The following is a 20,035-nucleotide window of genomic DNA, read 5'->3' as shown; positions in this document are numbered from 1 at the left end:
TCTTTATCCTTTCCCTACCCTTATGAATTCTTGTCTGCAGTAACTGCCTTACATTACAGGAGCAGACCCAGAGTGGTCCATTTAAGCCAGAGTGATAATTTAGGCCAAAGTCTTTAAGTAGCTGCCATTGAGAGGTTGTTGTTAATTTGCTACCTGCAAAAAGGCAGTGAAGCAAGGAAATACACAGGAAAGAGGAATGATCGACCTTGCATAACCTAATGTTGAGATAAGGGAACAGAGTTTAAAAAATGGTATTTCTTAAAATGTGTTTGTTGTTAGTCCATATTGTGAGACCAAATAAAGCTTATTTTTCAGTTTGGGATTTTACAAAAGGACCTTATGAAAAGTAAAATCAAGCACATCTATTTGTCAGTCTAAAATTGCATGTCACCACCTTGTGCTCACAGAAGTGTCAAAGTCTGGGTATAAGCACAGGTAAGGTTAAAGTGCCTGATGGTTACCTATAGGTGTGCGTGTGTGTGTTTGATAACAGCAAGCATATAGTAGAGTATTTCATGTTGATATTGATATTTGCATTTTGAATTGGCATCTAGATAATAAAGTTGCTGATATGCTTTAAAAGTGTCTGTTTTAAATAAACTTATACTGAGAGAATAACCATTAAAAGTTTAATTGTAGTTTTTTCTCATTTTGTTTTGATTTAATATTAAAAGCTGTGAACCAGAGAGCATCTAAATGTATCTTTTGCAATATGACAAAGTTACATAAGAAGAGAATCCCCTTGCACGTAAAGAAAAATGCAATTATTTTCTATTCTGAATCTCCAGACTGCTGTTTTAGAAAATCATATCTGATTATTTGCTCAGCAGAAGATTATTGAGTTGATTTAGCTGTGATTTTACTTAACAAAGCTTCAACTGCATTCCTACTGTGGAGTCTGTGAAAGGTAGCGAGATATAAACGATACATTCAAACTGTGATTTTTGTGAACAGGACCATCGATGCACCCCTCGGAGCTAATAGCGGAGATGAGAAACAGTGGGTTCGCACTGAAACGAAATGTACTGGGGAGAAACTTGACCGTAAATGATCCATCACAGGTAATGATCTTTTTATCAGTAAGCTGAAAATGTCTATAAATCTAAATGTGATTGCTTGAGAATTGCTACTTAACGTTTTCCAATATGCATATATCCATAGGAAAGTAAGATAAAGCAAGGAAAATACCTAAGATATGTTTTGATTTTGCCACTTTATTATTTTAACCTAAATGAGAAATTGTTTATAAACCTATATTTTAATAAAATGAAACTGCCTCTCTGGATTTCTGTGGATAAAATATCTAAGTGGTGATGAGCTAGTGGTTTTCTGCTTCCTGCTAACTTATACCTGACATGACAGAGGGCCAGTGGGAAGATGTATATGAAAACAAACCCCCAAAATTGTGGAAACAACTCTAAACTTCTTTATTGAACTGTTCATAATACAGAAAATGTTTGCATTGGAAAGGCTATATGAGTGATATCATATATTTGATATTGTACTATTGATATTTTGAAGGTTAAAATTATAGATACATTGGCCTTCCTATAAGACTAATGGCTTAGATTTTACATTTCATTAAATTAACAGTGAAATATTTAAACAAGCAAGTATCTCATTAAAGAGATGGAATTGGGAAGCCATGCTATACGTGAGGCTTTACCTGATTTCCCTATTGTCCTCTTCCTAACAAAGTTTGCTCGTGCTGGCAGAGCAGTCGTGTTAACCTCTTAGTGCAGGTGAACCACAAGAAAAAGTCTAAATTCCTTCCTATTTCCCAATTCAAAATGTCATAAGCGTCTACATACTATGAATATGTCCGTATTACCAAACTTATTTATAAATGTTTTCTTTCCTGTCTGATAACTTATCTGAAAAATGCAGCAATTTAATGATGTCTTGCTTTACATAGGAGTACGTTGCAAGTGAGGGTGAAGAAGATCCAGAAGTTGAATTTTTGAAGTCCCTAACAACCAAACAAAAACAGAAACTTCTCCGGTAATTAAGAATTTAGATTTGATGGATTTGTTTTTTATTTATGTTTCATCGTTGTGTCATATAACTCTAATCATAAGAGCTCATGAAGGTGCTTAAACCATGCATCACATTTTTTGGTTTATCCTTCAGTGATAGTATTATAATTCTTTCAGTAACATGAAAATAAGCATATGGGACTGGCATTGTGGTGTGGTGGGTAAAGCTGCTGCCTGCAACACCAGAATCCCATAGGGGTGCTGATTTGCATTCTGACTGCTCCACTTCCAATCCAGCTCCCTGTTTCCCAATGAGAAACAGCCGAAGATGGCCCAAGTACTTGGACCCATGGTACCCACATGGGAAACTTGGAAGCAGCTCTTGACTCCTGGCTTCGGCCTGGCCCAGTCCAAGCTGTTGTGGCCATCTTGGGAATGAAACAGTTCATGAAAGCTCCCCATCTCTCTAACTTTCCCTCTATTTGTAACTCTACTTTCAAACAAGTAAATATCTTAGAAAAAAAAAATGAAAGAAAAATAAGTACAAGATTAGGCCTGGCGCTATAGCCTAGCGGCTAAAGTCCTCACCTTGCACACACCGGGATCCCATATGGGTGCCGGTTCTAGTCCCAGCAGCCCCAGTTCTCATCCAGCTCCCTGCTTGTGGCCTGGAAAGGCAATCGAGGACAGCCTAAAGCCTTGGGATCCTGCAACCACATGGGAGACCAGGAAGAGGCTCCAGTTTCCTGGCTTCAGTTTGGCTCAGCTCCAGGCATTGCAGCCAGTTGAACTACCAGATGGAAGATCTTCCTCTCTGTCTCTCCTCCTCTCTGTATATCTGCCTTTCCAATAAAAATAAATCTTTTTTTAAAAAAGGAAAAGATAAGTACAAGATTATATATTCGGATGTTCAGATTGTGCTACAAAAGTATTGCACTTTTTTATAAAAAAGATTTATTTTATTTTTATTGAAAAGACAGATTTACAGAGAGAAAAATCTTCCATCTGCTGGTTCACTCTCCAAATGGCCACACTGGCTGATTCACTCCCCAGTTGGCTGCAATGGTCAGTTTACTCCCCAAGTGACTGCAGTGGCCAGAGCTGAGCTGAGCTGATCCATAGCCAGAAGCTATGCACTTCTTTTGGGTCCCCCCTTGGGTGCAGGGTTCCAAGGCTTCGGGCTGCCTTTCACTGCTTTCTCAGACCACATGCAGGGAGCTGGATAGGAAGTGGAGCACCCAGGACATGAACCGGTGCCCAAATGGGATCCCAGCACTGGAAGGAGGACCATTAGCCAATCAAATGACTGTGCTAAGCCCAAGTATTACAGTTTTTATAACACATTTGGAAATAGACTTAACTGTAGTATTAATTATTTGTATGTAACTGTATTTTTTATATACAATTTGCTGAAATTATGAGTATTTGCTTCTCATCTGTTTTGGCCCTGTAGTTTTCCAATATTTCATGAAGAATACTGAAAAGAATGCTTAAATTTAAAGTCAGTACAAATGTTGCTAAATAGACTTCCTTTGGATTGAGAAATCCAAGAAATGTCTGCTGAGTCCAACAGAGGGAGCTCATAATGTGTTCAGTGTGTGTAGTCCTGAGAATGCTTGGAGAGAGCGCAGCAGGACGCTGTGATTCAATGGATCTGGGATTGTGATGTACTCTCTGAGCATTCACATTGTGGACACAGCTGTCCGAATTATTTTAAAGAGTAAACGAGTGTTGGAAATTAGTATGTGTTTATTTTGTCTTACATAACAAAAAATAGTATCAAAAATTTTAAGTATATTCTAATGCATAATTTCTGGAGCAAATACTCTTCAGTTTTAGTCATCAATGTTGAGTAATATTTCCAGACTTTAAAATAGACATATATAAAATTAGTTTTTCATCTGAGGTCTAATGAGTATGACAGATCTTTCATACATTTTCATTTATAGTACTATAGTTTCAAATTCTTACACTGTGATTTTTTTCAAATTTGTATTGAATTTTTATTTGAAAGGCAGAGAGAGATGACGGAAATATTTCATTCACTCGCTCAATGCCCGCAAACATCCTGAGCTCTCACCTGTTGCCTCCCACTGTGTACATTAAGCAAAAAGCCAGAATCAGACACACAACCTGCTCCTAAACCATGGCCCTCACCAAGTGCCTACGTCACAATGGTTTTTGAAACAGTCATTACTGGGCCCAGCGCCATAACTTAGTAGCTAAACTCCTCACCTTACATGCATTGGGATCCCATATGGGCACCGATTCTAATCCCAGCAGTCCTGCTTCCCATCCAGTTCCCTGCTTGTGGCCTGAAAAAGCAGTCGAGGACAGCCCAGAGTCTTGGGACCCTGCACCCACGTGTGCGACCCAGAAAAAGCTCCTGGCTTTGGATTGGTTCAGCCCTGGCAGTTGCAGCCACTTGGGAGTGAACCAGTGGATGGAAGATCTTTCTGCATCTCCCTTCTCTGTATGTCTGCTTTTCCAATAAAAAAATAATAATAAGTCTTTAAAAATAAATTGTCATTACTAGTGAAGAGCATAGTCAGAGACTTGACTTAATGCATTTATTTTTTATTTAAACTTTATGTGTTAATAAACCTGAGATACCTCAAAAAAAAAACTATGTGTCCATGTCTTACATAAAGTAAAAAGGGAAAAATTATGTGTCATTTAATAAGTGATGTATTTATATATGGATTGACTTTTCAGTAGCTCTTAAGAAAATAAAAATTGCCTATTGACAATTCTGCAATTGTTGGTGAAAGGATAGTTTTTCAATTTGTTCCTCTTTTTCCCCAATTACAGGAAATTGGATCGACTCGAGAAGAAAAAAAAGAAAAAGACAAAAGATAGAAAAAAGAAGAAGCTTCAGAAGAGCAAAAATAAACACAAAAAACATAAAAACAAGTCCTCCTCCTCCTCTTCCTCTTCCTCCTCCTCCTCCTCTTCCTCTACTGAGTCGTCGGAAAGCAGTAGTGAGAGTGAGAGTGACAGTAAAGGTAAGAAAAAAGAAAAGAAAAGGAAGAAAAGCAAATATTCAAGGAATAAAAATGATTCTGAAGAGAAAGACAAATCTAAGAAGCGAAAACTTTGTGAAGAACTTTCTAGTAGTCACAGCAAGGAAAAAGCCAAGGAAAAGCCTGAGCTTTTAAAACAGGAACATTCTGGAGAGAATAGCAAACAGAGCCATTGTGATAGTGACAGAAAGTCCAGAAGCCATAATCATGGCCCAGAAAGAGGATCTGAAAGACGCGAAGGGAGCAGCAGAGGCCATAGCAGGGATGAGAGGAGGAAGAGGAGCCGGAGCCAAAGCCCTGTTGGCTACAAGCAAAGGGAGATGGGAAGGTGGCCACAGTGGAGCCCTCGGGAGGAGTGGAACGGAAGGAATGATGCCAGGAGCCGTGGCACACATAACCACAGAGAAGACACACACAGGAAGCCCGCAGGGATGCAACGGCCAAGCAGAAGCGGAGAGTGAGGGAGTGCATGTGACAGTTATCTGGGAATAAAACCATCTCCATTTTCTTAATGAGTACCTTTAGGAAGGGCTAATTTATGTACTATATGTTTCTAATAAAAAAAAAAGCTTTAATTTTCTATCTCTGCAAATTGTCGTTTCAAGTGTACAACTATAGGAGAACTGAAAGAATGAACTTCCCAAATACTTATACCCATGTATTTCAGGGCTGTAGAACTATTTTCTCTTCGTAACTGTGTTTTGTGCCCTATGCCAGATAAAAATCCCATATAACTGTGACATTTCTTTGTTCTGTAATATCATTAAAAGAATGACAACATATTGATTGGGTAGAATTTAATGTTCTTTTTAAATTTAAATTTCTGATTTTATTTGAAGCAAAGTACAGTATTGTTGAAATTCACTAGTGTGCATTAAACACCGATGTGATCGATATTGAAGACTTAAACTCCCCTCAAGTTTTGTCCTAGAGTTAGCTGTTCACACTGGGTGATGTGTTAGTTGTGGTGCCTGTATCATACAGTGTTGGAGCTCAGATGTCTGACATGGACTCCTTGACGCAGTGTCAGCCAGGCTGTGTTCCTCCTGGGGCTGGACGGGAACACCTGCTTGCTTGCTGACTAATTCTAGCGTCTAGGTGCTGCCCGCATTCCTTGGCACCTGGCCTCCTTCCCCCATTTTCAAAGCTCACACAGGAAAGCCAAGTCCTGGCATCCAATCACTCTGACACTCTCTCATCATGCATCCCTTTTCTGTTTACAAGGAAACCCAGCCACACCAGGCCCATCTGAAGAATCCTGGGTCATCTCCCTTGTATTTGATCAACTTGCAGCCTTAATTCCCCTTTTCTGTGCAGTGTAACATATTCACAGGTTCCAAGGTTAGGACCTGTGTACAATCCTGAGAGACAAGTACCTTGCCTCTCACAGATGGTCTTCCTACCAGAGGTTAACCATTCATGTAATGTCACAGCACAGTGCAAACCAGATAGATTTCTTGACTACCAGGATGTAAAGAATGTTTTAATTTAGCTACAGATTTTCCCGTGTGTTTGAAAGGATATAGGTAAAGGAAAACCACAGGAAAAAAATCTACATTTAACATTCAGTTCCAAAAACATTTCACATCATGGGTACAGTGCTTTTGTTACTAGGGTTCTATTTCTAAATGAAGAGCATGTTATTTAATACAAACATTGATTAGATAGTTAATTTTGTAAGTGCTGTAGAAAAGCAAGTTTGAAGAAGCAAAGCCATGATATGAACCTTTATCTCGGCTATTGACACGTAAAAACCCTCTCGAAGCTGTGTCAGGGTGTAAGCAAACCTTTGCTTAGATTTTTAAGAGTTGGAGGGGAGAACGAAGTTCCTTCTACAATGTTCTTTAATAAACAGTGCATCTCAAAGGTTCCTTCTTCATGTTAAAAAGAAAACAGTATGCATTTAAAGTTGATAGACTGCTAATTTACACCTTGATCTCATCAGTGTTGCCATAATTATTTTCTACCTTATAGCTTTTTAGACTTTATAATTTTTATAATATCAAAACCTGTGCAATACTTACTGCCTTAACTGGCTTCTGAACCAATATAGTGTTCACCAGGAGAAATGCTGAAATGCATCCTGTAATTAAAAATGAATTAAATACATTATCATTTCTTAGGTCCTTTTGCCTCATATGGTCCACTTCTAACTTCATTAATTTTAAATAAATTTTAAAAGAAAAGGGGGGATCCACCAATACGATGGGTCGGTGACTAAACCCTCATATGGGCGCTGGTTTGTGTCCTGGGTGCTCCACTTCACAGCCAGCTTCCTGCTTGTGGCCTGGGAAAGCAGTAGAGGATGACCTAAAGCCTTGAGACCCTGTACCCACGTGGGAGACCCAGAAGAGGCTCCTGGCTCCTGTTGCAACCGCTTGGGGAGTGAACCAATGAATGGAAGATGTTTCAGTTTCTCTTCTCTGTAAATCTACGTTTCCCATAGAAATTTTAAAAATTAAATCTTTCTTAAAAAGGATTTAGTCTTTAATTATCCTTTGCAGTTAAGTTACAGAATGCTCTGAAAGCTCCAATATTTCTTTCAGTTCTAAGAAAAATATCTAGTTTGTGAGGTAAGATGTTGGTTTGCTGTGTGGCTGTCAGCCTTGGTCATGGAAGGGTGCTGGACAGGCCTAACAGCCTCATGTACTAATGTCTAGAACAGAAGGCAGTTGTGACCACATGCAATCCCAGCATGCTGAAAGCCAGCCTCCAAGAGGCTTACCTTATCTGTTTTGCATATCATGATACAGGGGAAATGAATGCAAGGGGGTTTTTAAAGGAAAATTACTAGGCTTTTAATTCTACTTTGGATTTTAAAATGTAAAGTAGAAACTAGAGGTGAACCCTGTCATCAAAAGGGTGTCTAGTATGTGTGGAGCTCCCTCTGAGTACAGAGAAAATGAAAAATCCTCAATGTTTAATGAATCCATGTTCTGAGCACCCAAACAAGATTTCTCAGCAGTGATACTTTAGAAGACAATGAACCAGTGAACAGAAGGTCTTTCTGTATCTGCTTCTCTGTACATCTGACTTTCCAATTAAATCTTTTTAAAAAAAAAAAAAAAGTCTGATGAATTTTATCGTTCTTAACTCTACAGAGACATTCTTGGCCAGAAATGTAAGTATGCCTCCACGTGTTCATTTATCCTCAGGCCTGGGAGGCCCTTTGAGGTCTGAACCTCGTTTCCCCTGGCCTGACACTTGAACACTAGCAAATTCATTCCTGTAGGAGGTGCTGTCGATTTATAAATGGCCAGGAAAATCAGGCTGCTAGGTTAGGGCTTGTTTATCTGAAGGTCTGGCGGTAAATGAGTCTCGTTTCCTTTGATAACGGTCCAAACGACAGCAGCACCTGTTTCTTGGCTTACCCCACCAGGTAAACCAGGGACGCAGTTAGGAGCTGTCGTCGGAAAAAAAGCTTTTCCCAAGAAAGCATGGGAGAGACATTCCTTGATGCTCTGCCAGGAGCTGGATGCTCGGTGAACTCAGCTCCAGCCCGTAAGGCCCCCGACATTTAGCACTCCCAGAAGCTCCAACGGGTCCATACTCACCTGCGCCATGAGGGGCCTCTCAACTGCAGACCGCTGAGCTGCCACACCGGGGCAAGGCCGCTCCGCCAGGTCACATACTGCACACCCTGCGCCTAAGACCAGGACAAAAACTACTCTTTTAAGCTTCAGTAGCTGAAAGATGTTTAAACGTCATGTTTAGGTTTTCTGAAGAGAAAAATTTTTGCTATAGTTACCACTTTTTGCAAAGAGCTTAAAGGGAGGGCTGCAGGCCTTAAGAGTTTTTCAGGATCAAAAGGAAGGAAATCGCTATCAAAGTTGTGAGGGACCACCAAGCTCAGGACGGGATTGGGGTGGGACGAGGAACCCGGATGTTCAGGCCTTGCGGCTGAGCATTGTCCCAGGTGACGCGGGTTTTGGAAACCCGGCTCCCAGCCGACAGAGCGGGAGACAGACAGACACTTCCTCGCCGCCTTTCCGCACAGCAGCGAACCCCACAATTCCAGAGAGAGCCACGGAACGAGATGCGGGGTAGGCGCCAGCCTACGTCCCCACAGACACACCCGACGCCTGGACCCTCGGCGACCCTCGGGACTCCCGAGAGAGGGTGGGCACACACGGCGCGGCCCAGGGGACTCCGGGGGTTGGGAGGCTGCCAGAGAGGGCTTCCCAAAGAAGGAAGCCGGAGGCGGAGCGGGGCGGGGGTTAGGGTGAGAGGGCGTCCCGCTTCCCAAGCACACCCCCCAAACCCAAATGGAGCGGTTGCTGCCGAGCAAGAGGGCGCATGCCCCCTTCCCAGAAGAAGCGCCTCTCGCGCCACAAGGCCGCCCGACTGCCTGTACCCGAGGGGCGTGGGCCCTCGGGGTGGCCCGAAGCTCAGCCAGAAGAGGTGGCGCAGGCCGCGGACCACCGGAACTGCGAGCGTCCCGGGGCTCCGCGCGCCAGCTTCCCGCCCCAGCTCGCCGAGTTTCCGCCGCGCGGGCCTCAGGGCGGCTGGCCCTCGGGGCTCCGGCGGCTCCTGCGCCTCGGCGAGGGGCGCGCTCCGGGCTGCCCGCCTGCCCTCACGGCCGGCCGCGCCTGAGGCCTCCATGACAGTGTCAACTCCCGCCAGCCACCAGAGACGGCCCCTCCAGAAGTGTCTGATGCCCGCCCGACAGGACAGAATGCTCAGGATTCGAGGGCAAGGGTCTTGGAAAACCCACTCCAAATACTGAGATGTAGGCTGCGCCTCGCGGGGTCCCTGCGAACGGGCCCGCGAAGCTAGTGTTCACACGGACATTCTGGAACCTTCTCACCTAGAGTAGGAACACCCTGCGTATGTTTATATTCATACTATATGGGGCAGGCATGTCTAGTATTTACCTCATCCGTATTTCCATAAACTCCAGCGTCTGGAAGGGATGGGGGTAAATAACACTGAACGGTTAAAATTATGGAGAAGGGATAATAACTGATTACTAATTTGAAAGTAAATAAACAGGTGACTTTTTCAGATCAGATTCCCTCCTTGGATCGTTACAATAAATATCTCTGAAGGAAGCTCTCTATTTATGTTGTCATTGATTAATTCTTCACTACCTCATTTGATTTCGATTTAGAACGATTTGATTCTAATTTAATTAGCATGTAATTTGGATGTACATAATTACTGTAATTATGACATTCAGGTAAGGCAGCTTTAGGCTGAAAGGCAATTTCAAATTTTCTAGCAACCTACTTTGTACTGGGAAATGGACAAGGACTTTGCGCCCTGCTATCCAAGTAGTAATTAGCACATCTTTGAAATAGGCAGTGCGGCGGGGTTTGTATTAAAACAGCAAATACAAACCCAGCCGAGTTCCCCGCCGCAAAGGTGCCTGCTAGTTCCCGGAAAGGCGCTTCGATCCTTTGCAGTCGCCAGGACGTGGAGTCGGGGAGCCGGGGAGCTGGGGAGCCTCGGCCCTGGCTCTCGCGGCAGAGGCCGCCGGCGCTTCCGCCGCCTCGGGCGCGGGGTTTGAAGGTGTCGCTTTTAAAAATTAAAACAATAAATGCGGAGAGTGGGTGGTGTGCAGCGGAGAGGGTGGCCAGGGGAGGACCTCTGCGTGCCGGGGATTGGGGTTGCGCGGGTGGCGTGAGGCAGGACACTGGCCCGCGCCCCCAGCTGCTAACCCATCTTAGATGGGGGGGGGGTGCTTCGAAGGGGGAAAGGAGGAGTGTAAAAGGGGTCACTAGGGCGTCGCCTCCGAGAGCCCGCACCTTTTCTTAGGTGCCTGGAGGTCGGGCCTCTTGACGCCCGCCGGGCCGGCCCGGCCAGTGCCACCGCCGCGCCGGGGCCGGGGCCACGGCGGCCGTCGGGAGGACCCGGCGAGAGGCCTGTGCTTCAGGGCCGGAGTCCGGCGGCCCCGCGGCGGGTCCCTCACTCAGCTCTTCTGAGGTGGCCTGTGTGGGCGCCGCCGGACGCCTGCTCTACCCGCAGGCCGGCGCTCCCGGGTTAGCAGCGCGGGGGGCCCTCGGCTCGGGTCCCGGGTCCGGGGGCGAAGGGCGTGGCACGCTGCGCGCACGGTTTTTCCGCCTCCCGGGTCCTGTGGTCCCCAAGTCGGAGTGGGAAGACGCTAGAGTTGCCCGGCCGGGGAGGTTAGATGCGACCATCCTACGACCATGGCCCAGTGGGCCGTCGTTTCGTTTGTTTTGTTGGAGTGTGCAGCTCGCTGTTTCCAGACACCACCTCCGTCCTGGGGAACCCTCTCCTAAGCAGTGCTCCCCGGAGAGGACAGTGGGGACGAACTCCACACAAACACAAACCCTCGCTGGTCCTTACGGCAGTCCGGCTGGTTGCGGCCCGGGCCTGGACGGGAGTCGCGGCCCCGAACCCGAGCCCGGTCCGGGCGGTGCGCGAGTGGCCGCCAGCCGGGCCGCCAGCGCCGCCTTTCCCGCCGCGCAGCTCTAGGTGGCGCCCGCGAACCGCACTCTGCGCGCTCCTCTTGGCGGAATCAAGAGCTACTGTCAAACATAAAAGCAAATCAGAGTTTTCAGTTTTTTTAATGTGTTAAGAATGTTATTCCTTAAGAAAATTTGTAGCTAAATTATTCTCACTTAAAATAAACACTTAGTATACCAATTACACAAATGGGCGGGATTTATGTGAGATTTACTTCATCTGCATTTTTGTAGTGGAAGAGAGAGCCTTAGTGAATACAGATAATAGATGCAAATAAGATTAGAGTTAAAATAAATAAAGTTTCTGTCTCAATAAAAAGAAATTGAATTTCACAAGACTTGAAACGATGCGGCGGAATGGCCAGACACGCTGTTCAGGTGCCCACGCTTCTCCCATCCAAACAATGTTGGTCCTCCCTTCCCCCGCCCTCATCTCACTCATCATGTAGGGTCTACTAATTCACTCCAAGGGGGGAAAAGGCAGCGTCAGAAAAAGGAAGCTAGGGAAGGTGTGGACAGGGAGCCTGAGAGGGCGCAACGGCCCGCCAGAACCTGACGTTCGCTCCGGGAGCTTGCCGGGAAGCGCGTAGCGGGAAAACGGCCGAAACCAAGTCGCGCCTTCCACCCCCGGCCCAGGTCCTCACCCCACGACGACCTCCAGGCCACGGCCCGGGACAGGCTCAGCCAGCGGTGGCCCTTGGGGAGGCGTAGCTCTACTAGGGTCGCCAGAACTCGACTCGCGTCCTCGCTCCGGGGGGCCTCTCTCTTTCCAATTGGCTCGGCCTCAGCCGGTGGCCGCCAGCTCGGGTCAAAGTTCCGCGAGTCCCACCCCCTTCCTGGGGCGCCCCGGCTGGAGGGAGTAACAGGACGGGCCCCAAGGCGGGAGCCAGGGTGCCGGGCTCTGTCCCACAGGGTTTCGGCCGCGGGCGAGACCCTATTATCCACCCCCCCATACCGCGACGCCCGTCATCAGTTCGGGTGTTGCGCGCTCCAGTCTTTCCCCCACCCCCTGCACGCCCCGCCCGCATCCCCGCTGGACGCGGGCCCCAGCCGCAGCCCCGGGAGCCGCGGTGATGGACGTCCGCTGACCCGCGGGCCAGAGGCCTTGATCAGTGGCCTGAGGAGGGAGCCGCGCGGCCGGCGGGACCTGCGCGCCCAGACCCTTTGATCTGCCCTTTATTATCCACGGGAAACAAAGCGGGCCAGGGCCCGACGCCCGGGCGCCCTGGCTCCCCGGAGCCCACCGCAGCTGCATTCCCGCACCACAGGCCCGCACTCTCTCGGCCTCCGGGGTACCCGGCCAACAACAACAACAACAACAACAAAACCGGCCGGAGCGAATGCGCCCCGGGCGAACCGAGTCAGAAGCCGCGCGCGGGCGCGGGAAACCCCGGTCACGAGCCCTCCGAGCGAACGCAGAAAATGGCGAAAGTGACGAGAAAGTTGAGCAAAGAGAAGCGGGGCCGCCGGAGAGTGCGCGACGGGAAGAGTCTGAGGAAGTTCCCCACACCCCGATCGCCCCGCTGGGACCCCCGGTCCCGAGGCTCCTAACCCACCCACCAGGCTGGGATGAAGCATTAGCTTGATTCTTTTAATCTTTTTTTTTCTTTCTTTCTTTCCCGAGAATCAAAACCTTCAACCAAGTAGTTCACTAGACGGACGATTCTCGAGAAAGAGAAAGAAAAAATCTGTTGGTGCTGTCTTCGCCTGCCTTCTCCATTGTTTGGGAAGCGTTTTGGAAATATTTTTCTTCCGTGAATATGTGCTTTATTTTCTAAATGGAATTTTTTTCCGAATTGCGAAATTATCTCATTTGCCCAATTTTCTCTTCGTCTTTTCCTCCCTCCCTTCCTTCTTCCCTTTTCCAAACCAAGGCTGTTAAGTTGGTGGTCAGAAGACAAAGAGAGTGAAAATAATTTTCATTTCAATAATTGCCTTCTGGTCAATTTAACTGTGCCTTATTTTGAAAGAGACTGTCTAAATGAGATTCCTGTCCCAAATGTGTTCCCAGGCCTGATCCCAGCCTTTAATTATTCCAGAGTTTTTTTTCTTCAGAATAAGACGCCGCACTGAGTAATCACAAAGAAGTCGGAGAGCATCCTTGAACCCTTTCAGAAGCAGCGCCACTGATATTCAAATAACCTGCGAGGGCCATTTGCGGGCGCGGGGACCTAGCCATTTCCAATTCACTATTTGCATAGATCAGCCGTCTTTGAAAAGGCCAGGAGCAGTTGTCTTCCATAACATGAAAAAGCCCAGTTATCAAATCAAGTGCTTAGTTTGGGGGCTTTTAAAACGTTTACATTTTATCTCAGGTTGCCCTTTACGTTTGACATGCAAATTTGGTGCAGTTAATTTAGACAATTAAAAAGATCTTCAAGGGAGCTTTGTCACACAGAATATTTGGAGTTTTCCCGGTGGACCAGCTGAGATAAAGTTGGCCAGAACAAATGATGTCTAGGAGATTAATTAGATATTTGATAAGACATGAATCCCTAATAAGGGAATACAAGGCACAGGGGGCTGCTGTGTGCGCTAAGTCAAAATTAATAACATTTAACAAGATTTTCATTTAGGCATGAAATGTCTTTTCCGGGTACTGACTCTCCCCATTGAGTCCCCTGAGTGGCCTCCTAACGCCCAGGGCCTTGGGAGCCAAAAGACTTCTTTCTAAAAATGCTTTTTTTTTCTTTCCCCCCTTACAGATTGTTTTTTTTTTTTTTAAAGCAATTTAAAAACAAACAAATCCACCGGGGAGGTGCAGGGACCCTTCCTAGTGAAGGCCTTTTTAAAAGGCCTCTGGAGTTGTAAATGTCACCTTTTGAGAGCCCTCCCATTAAGGAATACAATTACACATTCTTATAGCCCAATTTAATTTATGCTGTTGATATACAAATAAATAATTTTGACTTCTCAAAAACGTATATGTATTATGGCTTTTATAACCCACATAAACTTTACATCACCTACAGCTAACATTAAGGGAATTTCCCCCCCAACAACAACAAAATAAAATGTTGACCCACGTGAAGGTTACTGAGGGGTGGAAAGGAAATGTATTGTTCAGAGTCCTTTAATAACACCAAAATGAAAATAGGATGTCAAGAATTTCTTCATACAGATAAACGCATTTAATTTCTTTAGATGACCTTAACTTACGCGTTTGAGTGAAATGATAACTCAACATCTTAAATATCTTTTACATATATACTGACTTTCACAAAGTGCATCAGAAAATTAAAAAAAAACTTCCTGAATTTCAGGAATTCACCGAAAAAAACCTCTATTCGAATGAACATTTACAAGAAAATAAAAAGAGAACACATTCTTTTGAATCCTATTTTTACAGATGTTATGAAATACAAAGAAACTGTCGCTAGACTTCCAGTATAATTTCTCACCTTAAGCCTTTCTTTTACGCTTCCCTTTTTTAGGAAAAAAGAAAAGTATCGCAAGTAGATATCAAGCAGGACTTGGAGCATTTAATATATAGTATAATCCACACAAAGGGTCCGTGCTGATGGGTCGCGTCTGTTCCCCAAGGTTCCGCCAGTCGTTAGCTGCGCGGCTCGCTGCTGGAGTGGGGATGGGGGCAAGACGCCTCTGAGAGCGCCGCGGGCAGGAGCGAGCGTTCCCGTGTATTGCTGTGCGCTCGGGACTTGTGTGCGAGTGTGCGTGCGCTCATGGCTATGGGTCTCCGGGGTGCGTGTGCGTGAGTGTGTGTCTAAGCGTGTGCAGTTTTCAGAAGTGTTAGTGTCGGAGAAAGGTTCTTTTTGTTTGTGCCGCGGGTTCGATTCTCGTCTAGGCGCCGACGGCGGGAGGAGAGCTCCAGGCGTCGTGGGCGAGCCTTGCGCCCCAGAGCCCCGGTGCCAGCTCCACGCAGCGTGTGCAGCCCGGGCCCGGGGGAGAGGGAAGGGGCTTCCCTGGAGCCGCCACCCCCAACCCCCGCCCCGTCCGTCCTCCCGTCCGCTGCCAGCTTGCCCTCCGAACCTCTCGATCGCTCTGGGTTGTCTCGGTTAGCGCACTTGTGCACGTCGCCCGGCCTCCTAGGAGTCGTTGGGGCCGGACGGGGCTTCCTTGCTTCCCGCAGAGGCCGCAGCCGCCGCTGCCGCCGCCGCTGCTGCTGCCGCCGCTGCCGCCGCCGCTGCCCGGGCAGCACTGACGCCGGAGTCGTGCAGAATGAGGTCGGGGGACTCGGAGCGGGGCGTCTCCAGGTTGCTGGCGTCCGTGTCACTGTCGCTTCCTTTTTTGCCCCCGCCACCCCCGTTGTGCGTTTTAATGTGTTTGCTCAGGTGATCGCTGCGCATGAAGCGCTTGTTGCACACCGGACAGGCGAAGCGCTTCTCGCCCGTGTGAGTCCGCAGGTGCCGCTGCAGCTCGTCCGAGCGCGTGAAGCGCTTGCCGCAGAAGAGCCAGTTGCACACGAAGGGCCGCTCGCCCGTGTGCCAGCGCAGGTGCGCCTTCAGGTGCGATGTCTTGCCGTACACCTTGCCGCAGCCCGGGATGTGGCAGCTGTGCAGGCCCTTGCGCCGCAGACTGGCGCCGGCCGGGCCCAGCCGCTCCGCCTCCTGGCAGTTGGGGCAGTCGCAGGTGGCGCGGCCCGAGTAGCGGCGGGCGGAGCGCGCCGAGCTCCCCCCGGCGGCGGCGGCCGCGGCGCCCGAGATCATGGCGCTGGCGGCCGCGGCAGCCACGGCGGCGCTCGAGTCCGAGTAGGAGGGTAGCACCGGCTTGAAGCCGTCCTGGGCCAGCAGGTGCTGGCTGGTGGAGAGCAGGTGCGAGGCGGCGGCGGCCGAGGAGCCGAGGCCGGTGGAACTGAAGGCCGAGTGCGTGAGCGAGCTGAAGTCGGGGTTGTAGGTGCCCAGTTGCGAGTGCAGCGAGGCCTGGGGGGCGCCCGAGTGCAGCGAGCTCTGCAGCCCCCCAGCAGGGTTCTGCACCTCCAGCCACGACCCCGGGCTGCTGTGCACGTCCCACCACGACGACGCCGCGCCGTTGGTCACCTCCCCCGCCGCCAGCGTCGAGTGGAAGCCCGACTTGTACCAAGACTCGTACGGATGCGCCATGCCCACGCGGGGGTAGAGGCCGTCGGCCGCCGTCGTGTGCACCTTGGAGATGAAAGCCGACTGACCGCCTGCTTCTTGCGGGGACACCCCGGCCGCCGCCGCTGCCGCCGCCGCCGAGTTGGAGAAGAGGCCGCCGTAGTCGCTGCTAAAGGCGGACGACGTGGGCGACGTGGAGGCCAGGCAGAAGGCGCTGTTGGCGGCGCCCGAGCCGCCCGCCAAACCGGCCGAGCCGCGGCCGCTAGTGGCCACCGCGAAGCCCGAGAGGCTGGAGCCGAGGTTGCAGCTGGACGAGGAGCGCTTCCAGGGATGGAAGCCGCCTTTGGCGAAGGCGCTTGATTCCGGCAGCGTCGTCAGCGGGCTCGTGTTGCCGATCTTGTTGCAGGTCGCCGCCAGCATGGCCAACGGGGTCGTTCCGAAGCGCGGCTCTTCCTAAAGTGGGGGGTGGGAGGGAGAGTGGGCGAGGGAGGGAGCGAGGAGGAGGAGGGCAGGAGAAAGTGGGGGGAAGACACAAAGTGCACCCGTGAGCAGCCCGCTTCCCCCTCGGCTGGTCCCGGGCGGAGGAGGAGCCGTGGCTCCCCGGCCCGTGCCACCTCCTCGCCACGCGTTGGGCAGAGGCGGCGCCACGGCTGGCGCGGGGGGGCTAGAGGCGAAGAAGGTCCCGGCGCCTGAAACTTGTTGTTCGGTACCGGCTACGAGTCAAGGCTGCGTCCGCCGTTCCTGCTACCCGGTGCCTACACCCGCACACTTGCGTGTGGCCGTCAGCCCACCCCTCGGCCGACAGGCCCCTTCCCCGCCCCACAAGGCGCCCTTCCGGGCCGAGCGCGAAGGTAAACACAGCCTAGAGGCGCGGGCCGCCACCGAGGCCCTGGGATAGGCGCGACTCAGAGCACCCCTTCCAGGGGTGGCGACACCGCTTTCTCTTCCTAGATCAGGGAAAATGCTGATTTTCATGTTTACACATGGACACGCTGCCGCTGAAAATCATCGGAGGATAAGCAGCCCAAAGTCACGGGCAAACTGGGGAGCCGCGGAAATGTAAATGTTTATTAACGTGATTACGGAAGATTGCAAAGAACGATGAAGGCCGTAGGCTGGAAACACCACTGTCGCGCAATTTCAGCCATCCCCAAAGCAGGGGGCGGGGGGGATGGGGTATAAATCACAACGGGGGGGGGAGGGTAATCTCTGGTTTTTTTTTTCTTTAAAACCAAAGGGAAAAGGAACGGGGGCTTGCTTAAGAGATGCTTTTCTTGCAGACCTTTCCCAGGTTCCAGGAACTTAGAAACCAGTACCGGAAATGTGGAAAGTGCAAAGAGAAGCTCAAGCTGCCGCCCAGACAGCAACAGTTTCTTGGGAGCCGCAGACCCTGACAAGCCATAGCGAAAAACCAACTCCAGGTCGGAATGAGCAAATGTGTCGCGGCGCTTGCGACTTACCCCGAGTATAGACGTGGCCATAGCAGGTCTCTGGGCTGCGTGGCCGGGCCAGGAGCGGGGCTGAGCCTGGCGGCTGCTCGGCAGAGCTGCTCTGGTCCCGCGCGCGGCTTCGGCGTCCTCGCGCTCGCGCCGAGCGGACTCCGGGCTCCCGCCGGCTAAACTCAGCCTAAGTGCGAGGAGCACCCGCTTTGAAGTGCCGCTGGCTGCGCCTCTCGCCCAATGAGGGCGCGGGCACAGCAGACGGGAGCTGCCCCGCAGCCAATCAGACGCGCCGAGGGGCCCGAGCCCGGGCTCCCGGCGCGTGCCAGTCAAGACGGCTAGCAAGGACCAGAGTGGGGCTGGGGCGGGGGTAGTGGGGGAGGTAAGCTAGGGAATGGAAAAAATTACAGTGCAATTAAAAATTTACACACACGCACCGAGCCAGGTTTAAGTAGCATGGAGATGGAGCCGCAAGCCCACCCCCACCCTCCCGAGCCTCCCCAAGGATGTTGCAAGTTGGGGCCGATAGTTCTGCATTCGCCACTTGTGGCAAAGGGGGCAGGAGAGGGATTGGGGGTGGGGAAGGGAGGGAGGGGGCCGAGGCGAAGGCTGCGCTGGCCGGGCCCAGGCAGAGGAGGATGTAAGCGCTCACTGTGTGTCCCGGCTCTTGGCTGCCAACACAACTTCAGCTCGCGTCGGTCCTTCTGGGTCGCGATTTCATCCGCGTCGGTCGTTTGCAGGCACTCAGGTCCTTTTCCCTCCCGGCTCTGGTGTTAGTCTGAATGGCACTAAGGAGGGGGCGCGAAGGGCTTACTCCGAGAGGAGGCAACATAAATAGGCCTCTTGGTACAAGTCTACACCCGCTGATTCGTCGGGATGACCTGCAGCCTGCAGCAATCCGCCACCCCATCCCCCCACGCGGCCGGTCTAAGTGACTTCCTAATTGTCGCTGTGGCCTCTGACCCGGGGAGGGAGGGGGTAATACAAGTGCCACTCACGCCAGGAGCTCCTGGTGGTAATTGAGGGCACCCTTTTGTACAGGTTTCACCAGCGCCTAGCTACCAGCTTAACCCAGTTGTCAAATATGACTAAACAGTGGGACGTGCTGATTATCTGACGGGTTTGGCTGGGGGCTGGCATGGGGGTGGGAGGCATCAACCCATACTGCACGCTGCACGAAGCCGCTTATTTTCACATTGTAACAACTTTGGAAACACAGACTGGCGCGAGCGGCGTCCGCCCCCATTGCCACCCCCTCCGAAGCTGCAGTTTGCTCGGCTGTTTGTTTAACCCACTGAAGATTTGCATGTCGCCTCGCATCCCGGAATCAAGAGTTTTCAGGGCCCCAGCTCGGATCCACTCCCATTCCAGACCCCTAGGGTCTACAAGAGGAGAGAGGGGGTGGTCTGGGACCCTGCGACTTGCTTTCGCACAGGGACGCCAAGGGAGCCTCTTTAAGACCTGCAATTCGCTCCAGGGCCGAGGGCCAGGGACTGGGCTACACGTGGGCGCGTCCACCTTGTGCAGGCGGGAAGCGTGCAGACGTCTGCCCCCTAGACCCAGTCGGTGTGCAAAGAGGAGTCCACGGATGGACAAGGGCGTGTCCTCCAGTCTCTTGGCCAGCGCGAAGCTGTTTGTGTTTCTAGGCTGCGCTTTCTCTTTCTTCTCCAGGAAAGCCAGGAGCTATCTGCTTTCGAGCCAGGAGTGCCAGCGCCCTCGGGCAGACCCGGGTGCTGGTTTGAATGTATCCCCGATCCTCTTCCAATCCAGATCCCGGGTTAAATATATTTGTATCGCTAATCGACCCCCAAATTATTCAGCTTTCGGAGGAGGGAGAGCAAGGGTGGAGGACGTGTTAGTGTCCCCCAGCGTCTTCTCTTTTGCGAGATCCCTTGGCCCCAAAGTGCCAACACCCTGGGAGCCTCTCTTCGGCTCGGACCAGGAGCTTGTGAGAGTCCTGGTGCATTCCGTTGGCGCAGAGGGCCAGAAGGGTCGCGGTGCTCTTCATCGAAATGCCTTTGGTTTTTGTTTGTTTTCTTTTCTTTTGGTTCAAGGTTGGCAAAAGCACCAAAGAAATTATGACTGAGAAAAAGAAAGGAGAACCATATAGCTCTCATCGGAGCGCCGCGCTCT

The 20,035-nt window shown here is 50.1% G+C and overlaps 2 protein-coding genes across 3 annotated transcripts in view; one reads left to right on the top strand and one right to left on the bottom strand.

The window, feature by feature from the left end:
* CIR1 (corepressor interacting with RBPJ, CIR1) overlaps positions 1 to 5,759 on the top strand; it is a 37,097-nt gene extending 31,338 nt beyond the window's left edge. For both annotated transcript variants that reach the window (XM_058664656.1, XM_058664658.1), the window contains 3 exons: positions 955 to 1,061; positions 1,916 to 2,001; positions 4,788 to 5,759. In XM_058664656.1, coding sequence (XP_058520639.1) covers positions 955 to 1,061; positions 1,916 to 2,001; positions 4,788 to 5,460 — 866 coding nt within the window. In that variant the 3' untranslated portion in view covers positions 5,461 to 5,759. The remainder of the gene's footprint in view (positions 1 to 954; positions 1,062 to 1,915; positions 2,002 to 4,787) is intronic.
* An 8,725-nt stretch (positions 5,760 to 14,484) lies between these two features.
* Positions 14,485 to 18,090, bottom strand: SP9 (Sp9 transcription factor). The gene is made up of 2 exons (XM_004577048.3): positions 17,924 to 18,090; positions 14,485 to 16,916 (listed from the first exon to the last, which is right to left on the bottom strand). The coding sequence occupies exons 1-2, from the start codon at positions 17,942 to 17,944 to the stop codon at positions 15,474 to 15,476; spliced, it is 1,464 nt and encodes a 487-aa protein (XP_004577105.1). The 5' UTR covers positions 17,945 to 18,090; the 3' UTR covers positions 14,485 to 15,473.
* Between the last annotated feature and the right edge of the window lie 1,945 nt (positions 18,091 to 20,035).

The sequence above is a fragment of the Ochotona princeps genome, chromosome 5 (genome assembly GCF_030435755.1).
Source record: "Ochotona princeps isolate mOchPri1 chromosome 5, mOchPri1.hap1, whole genome shotgun sequence".
NCBI classification, from domain to species: domain Eukaryota; kingdom Metazoa; phylum Chordata; class Mammalia; order Lagomorpha; family Ochotonidae; genus Ochotona; species Ochotona princeps.
This window is presented reverse-complemented; position numbering and strand designations above follow the sequence as displayed.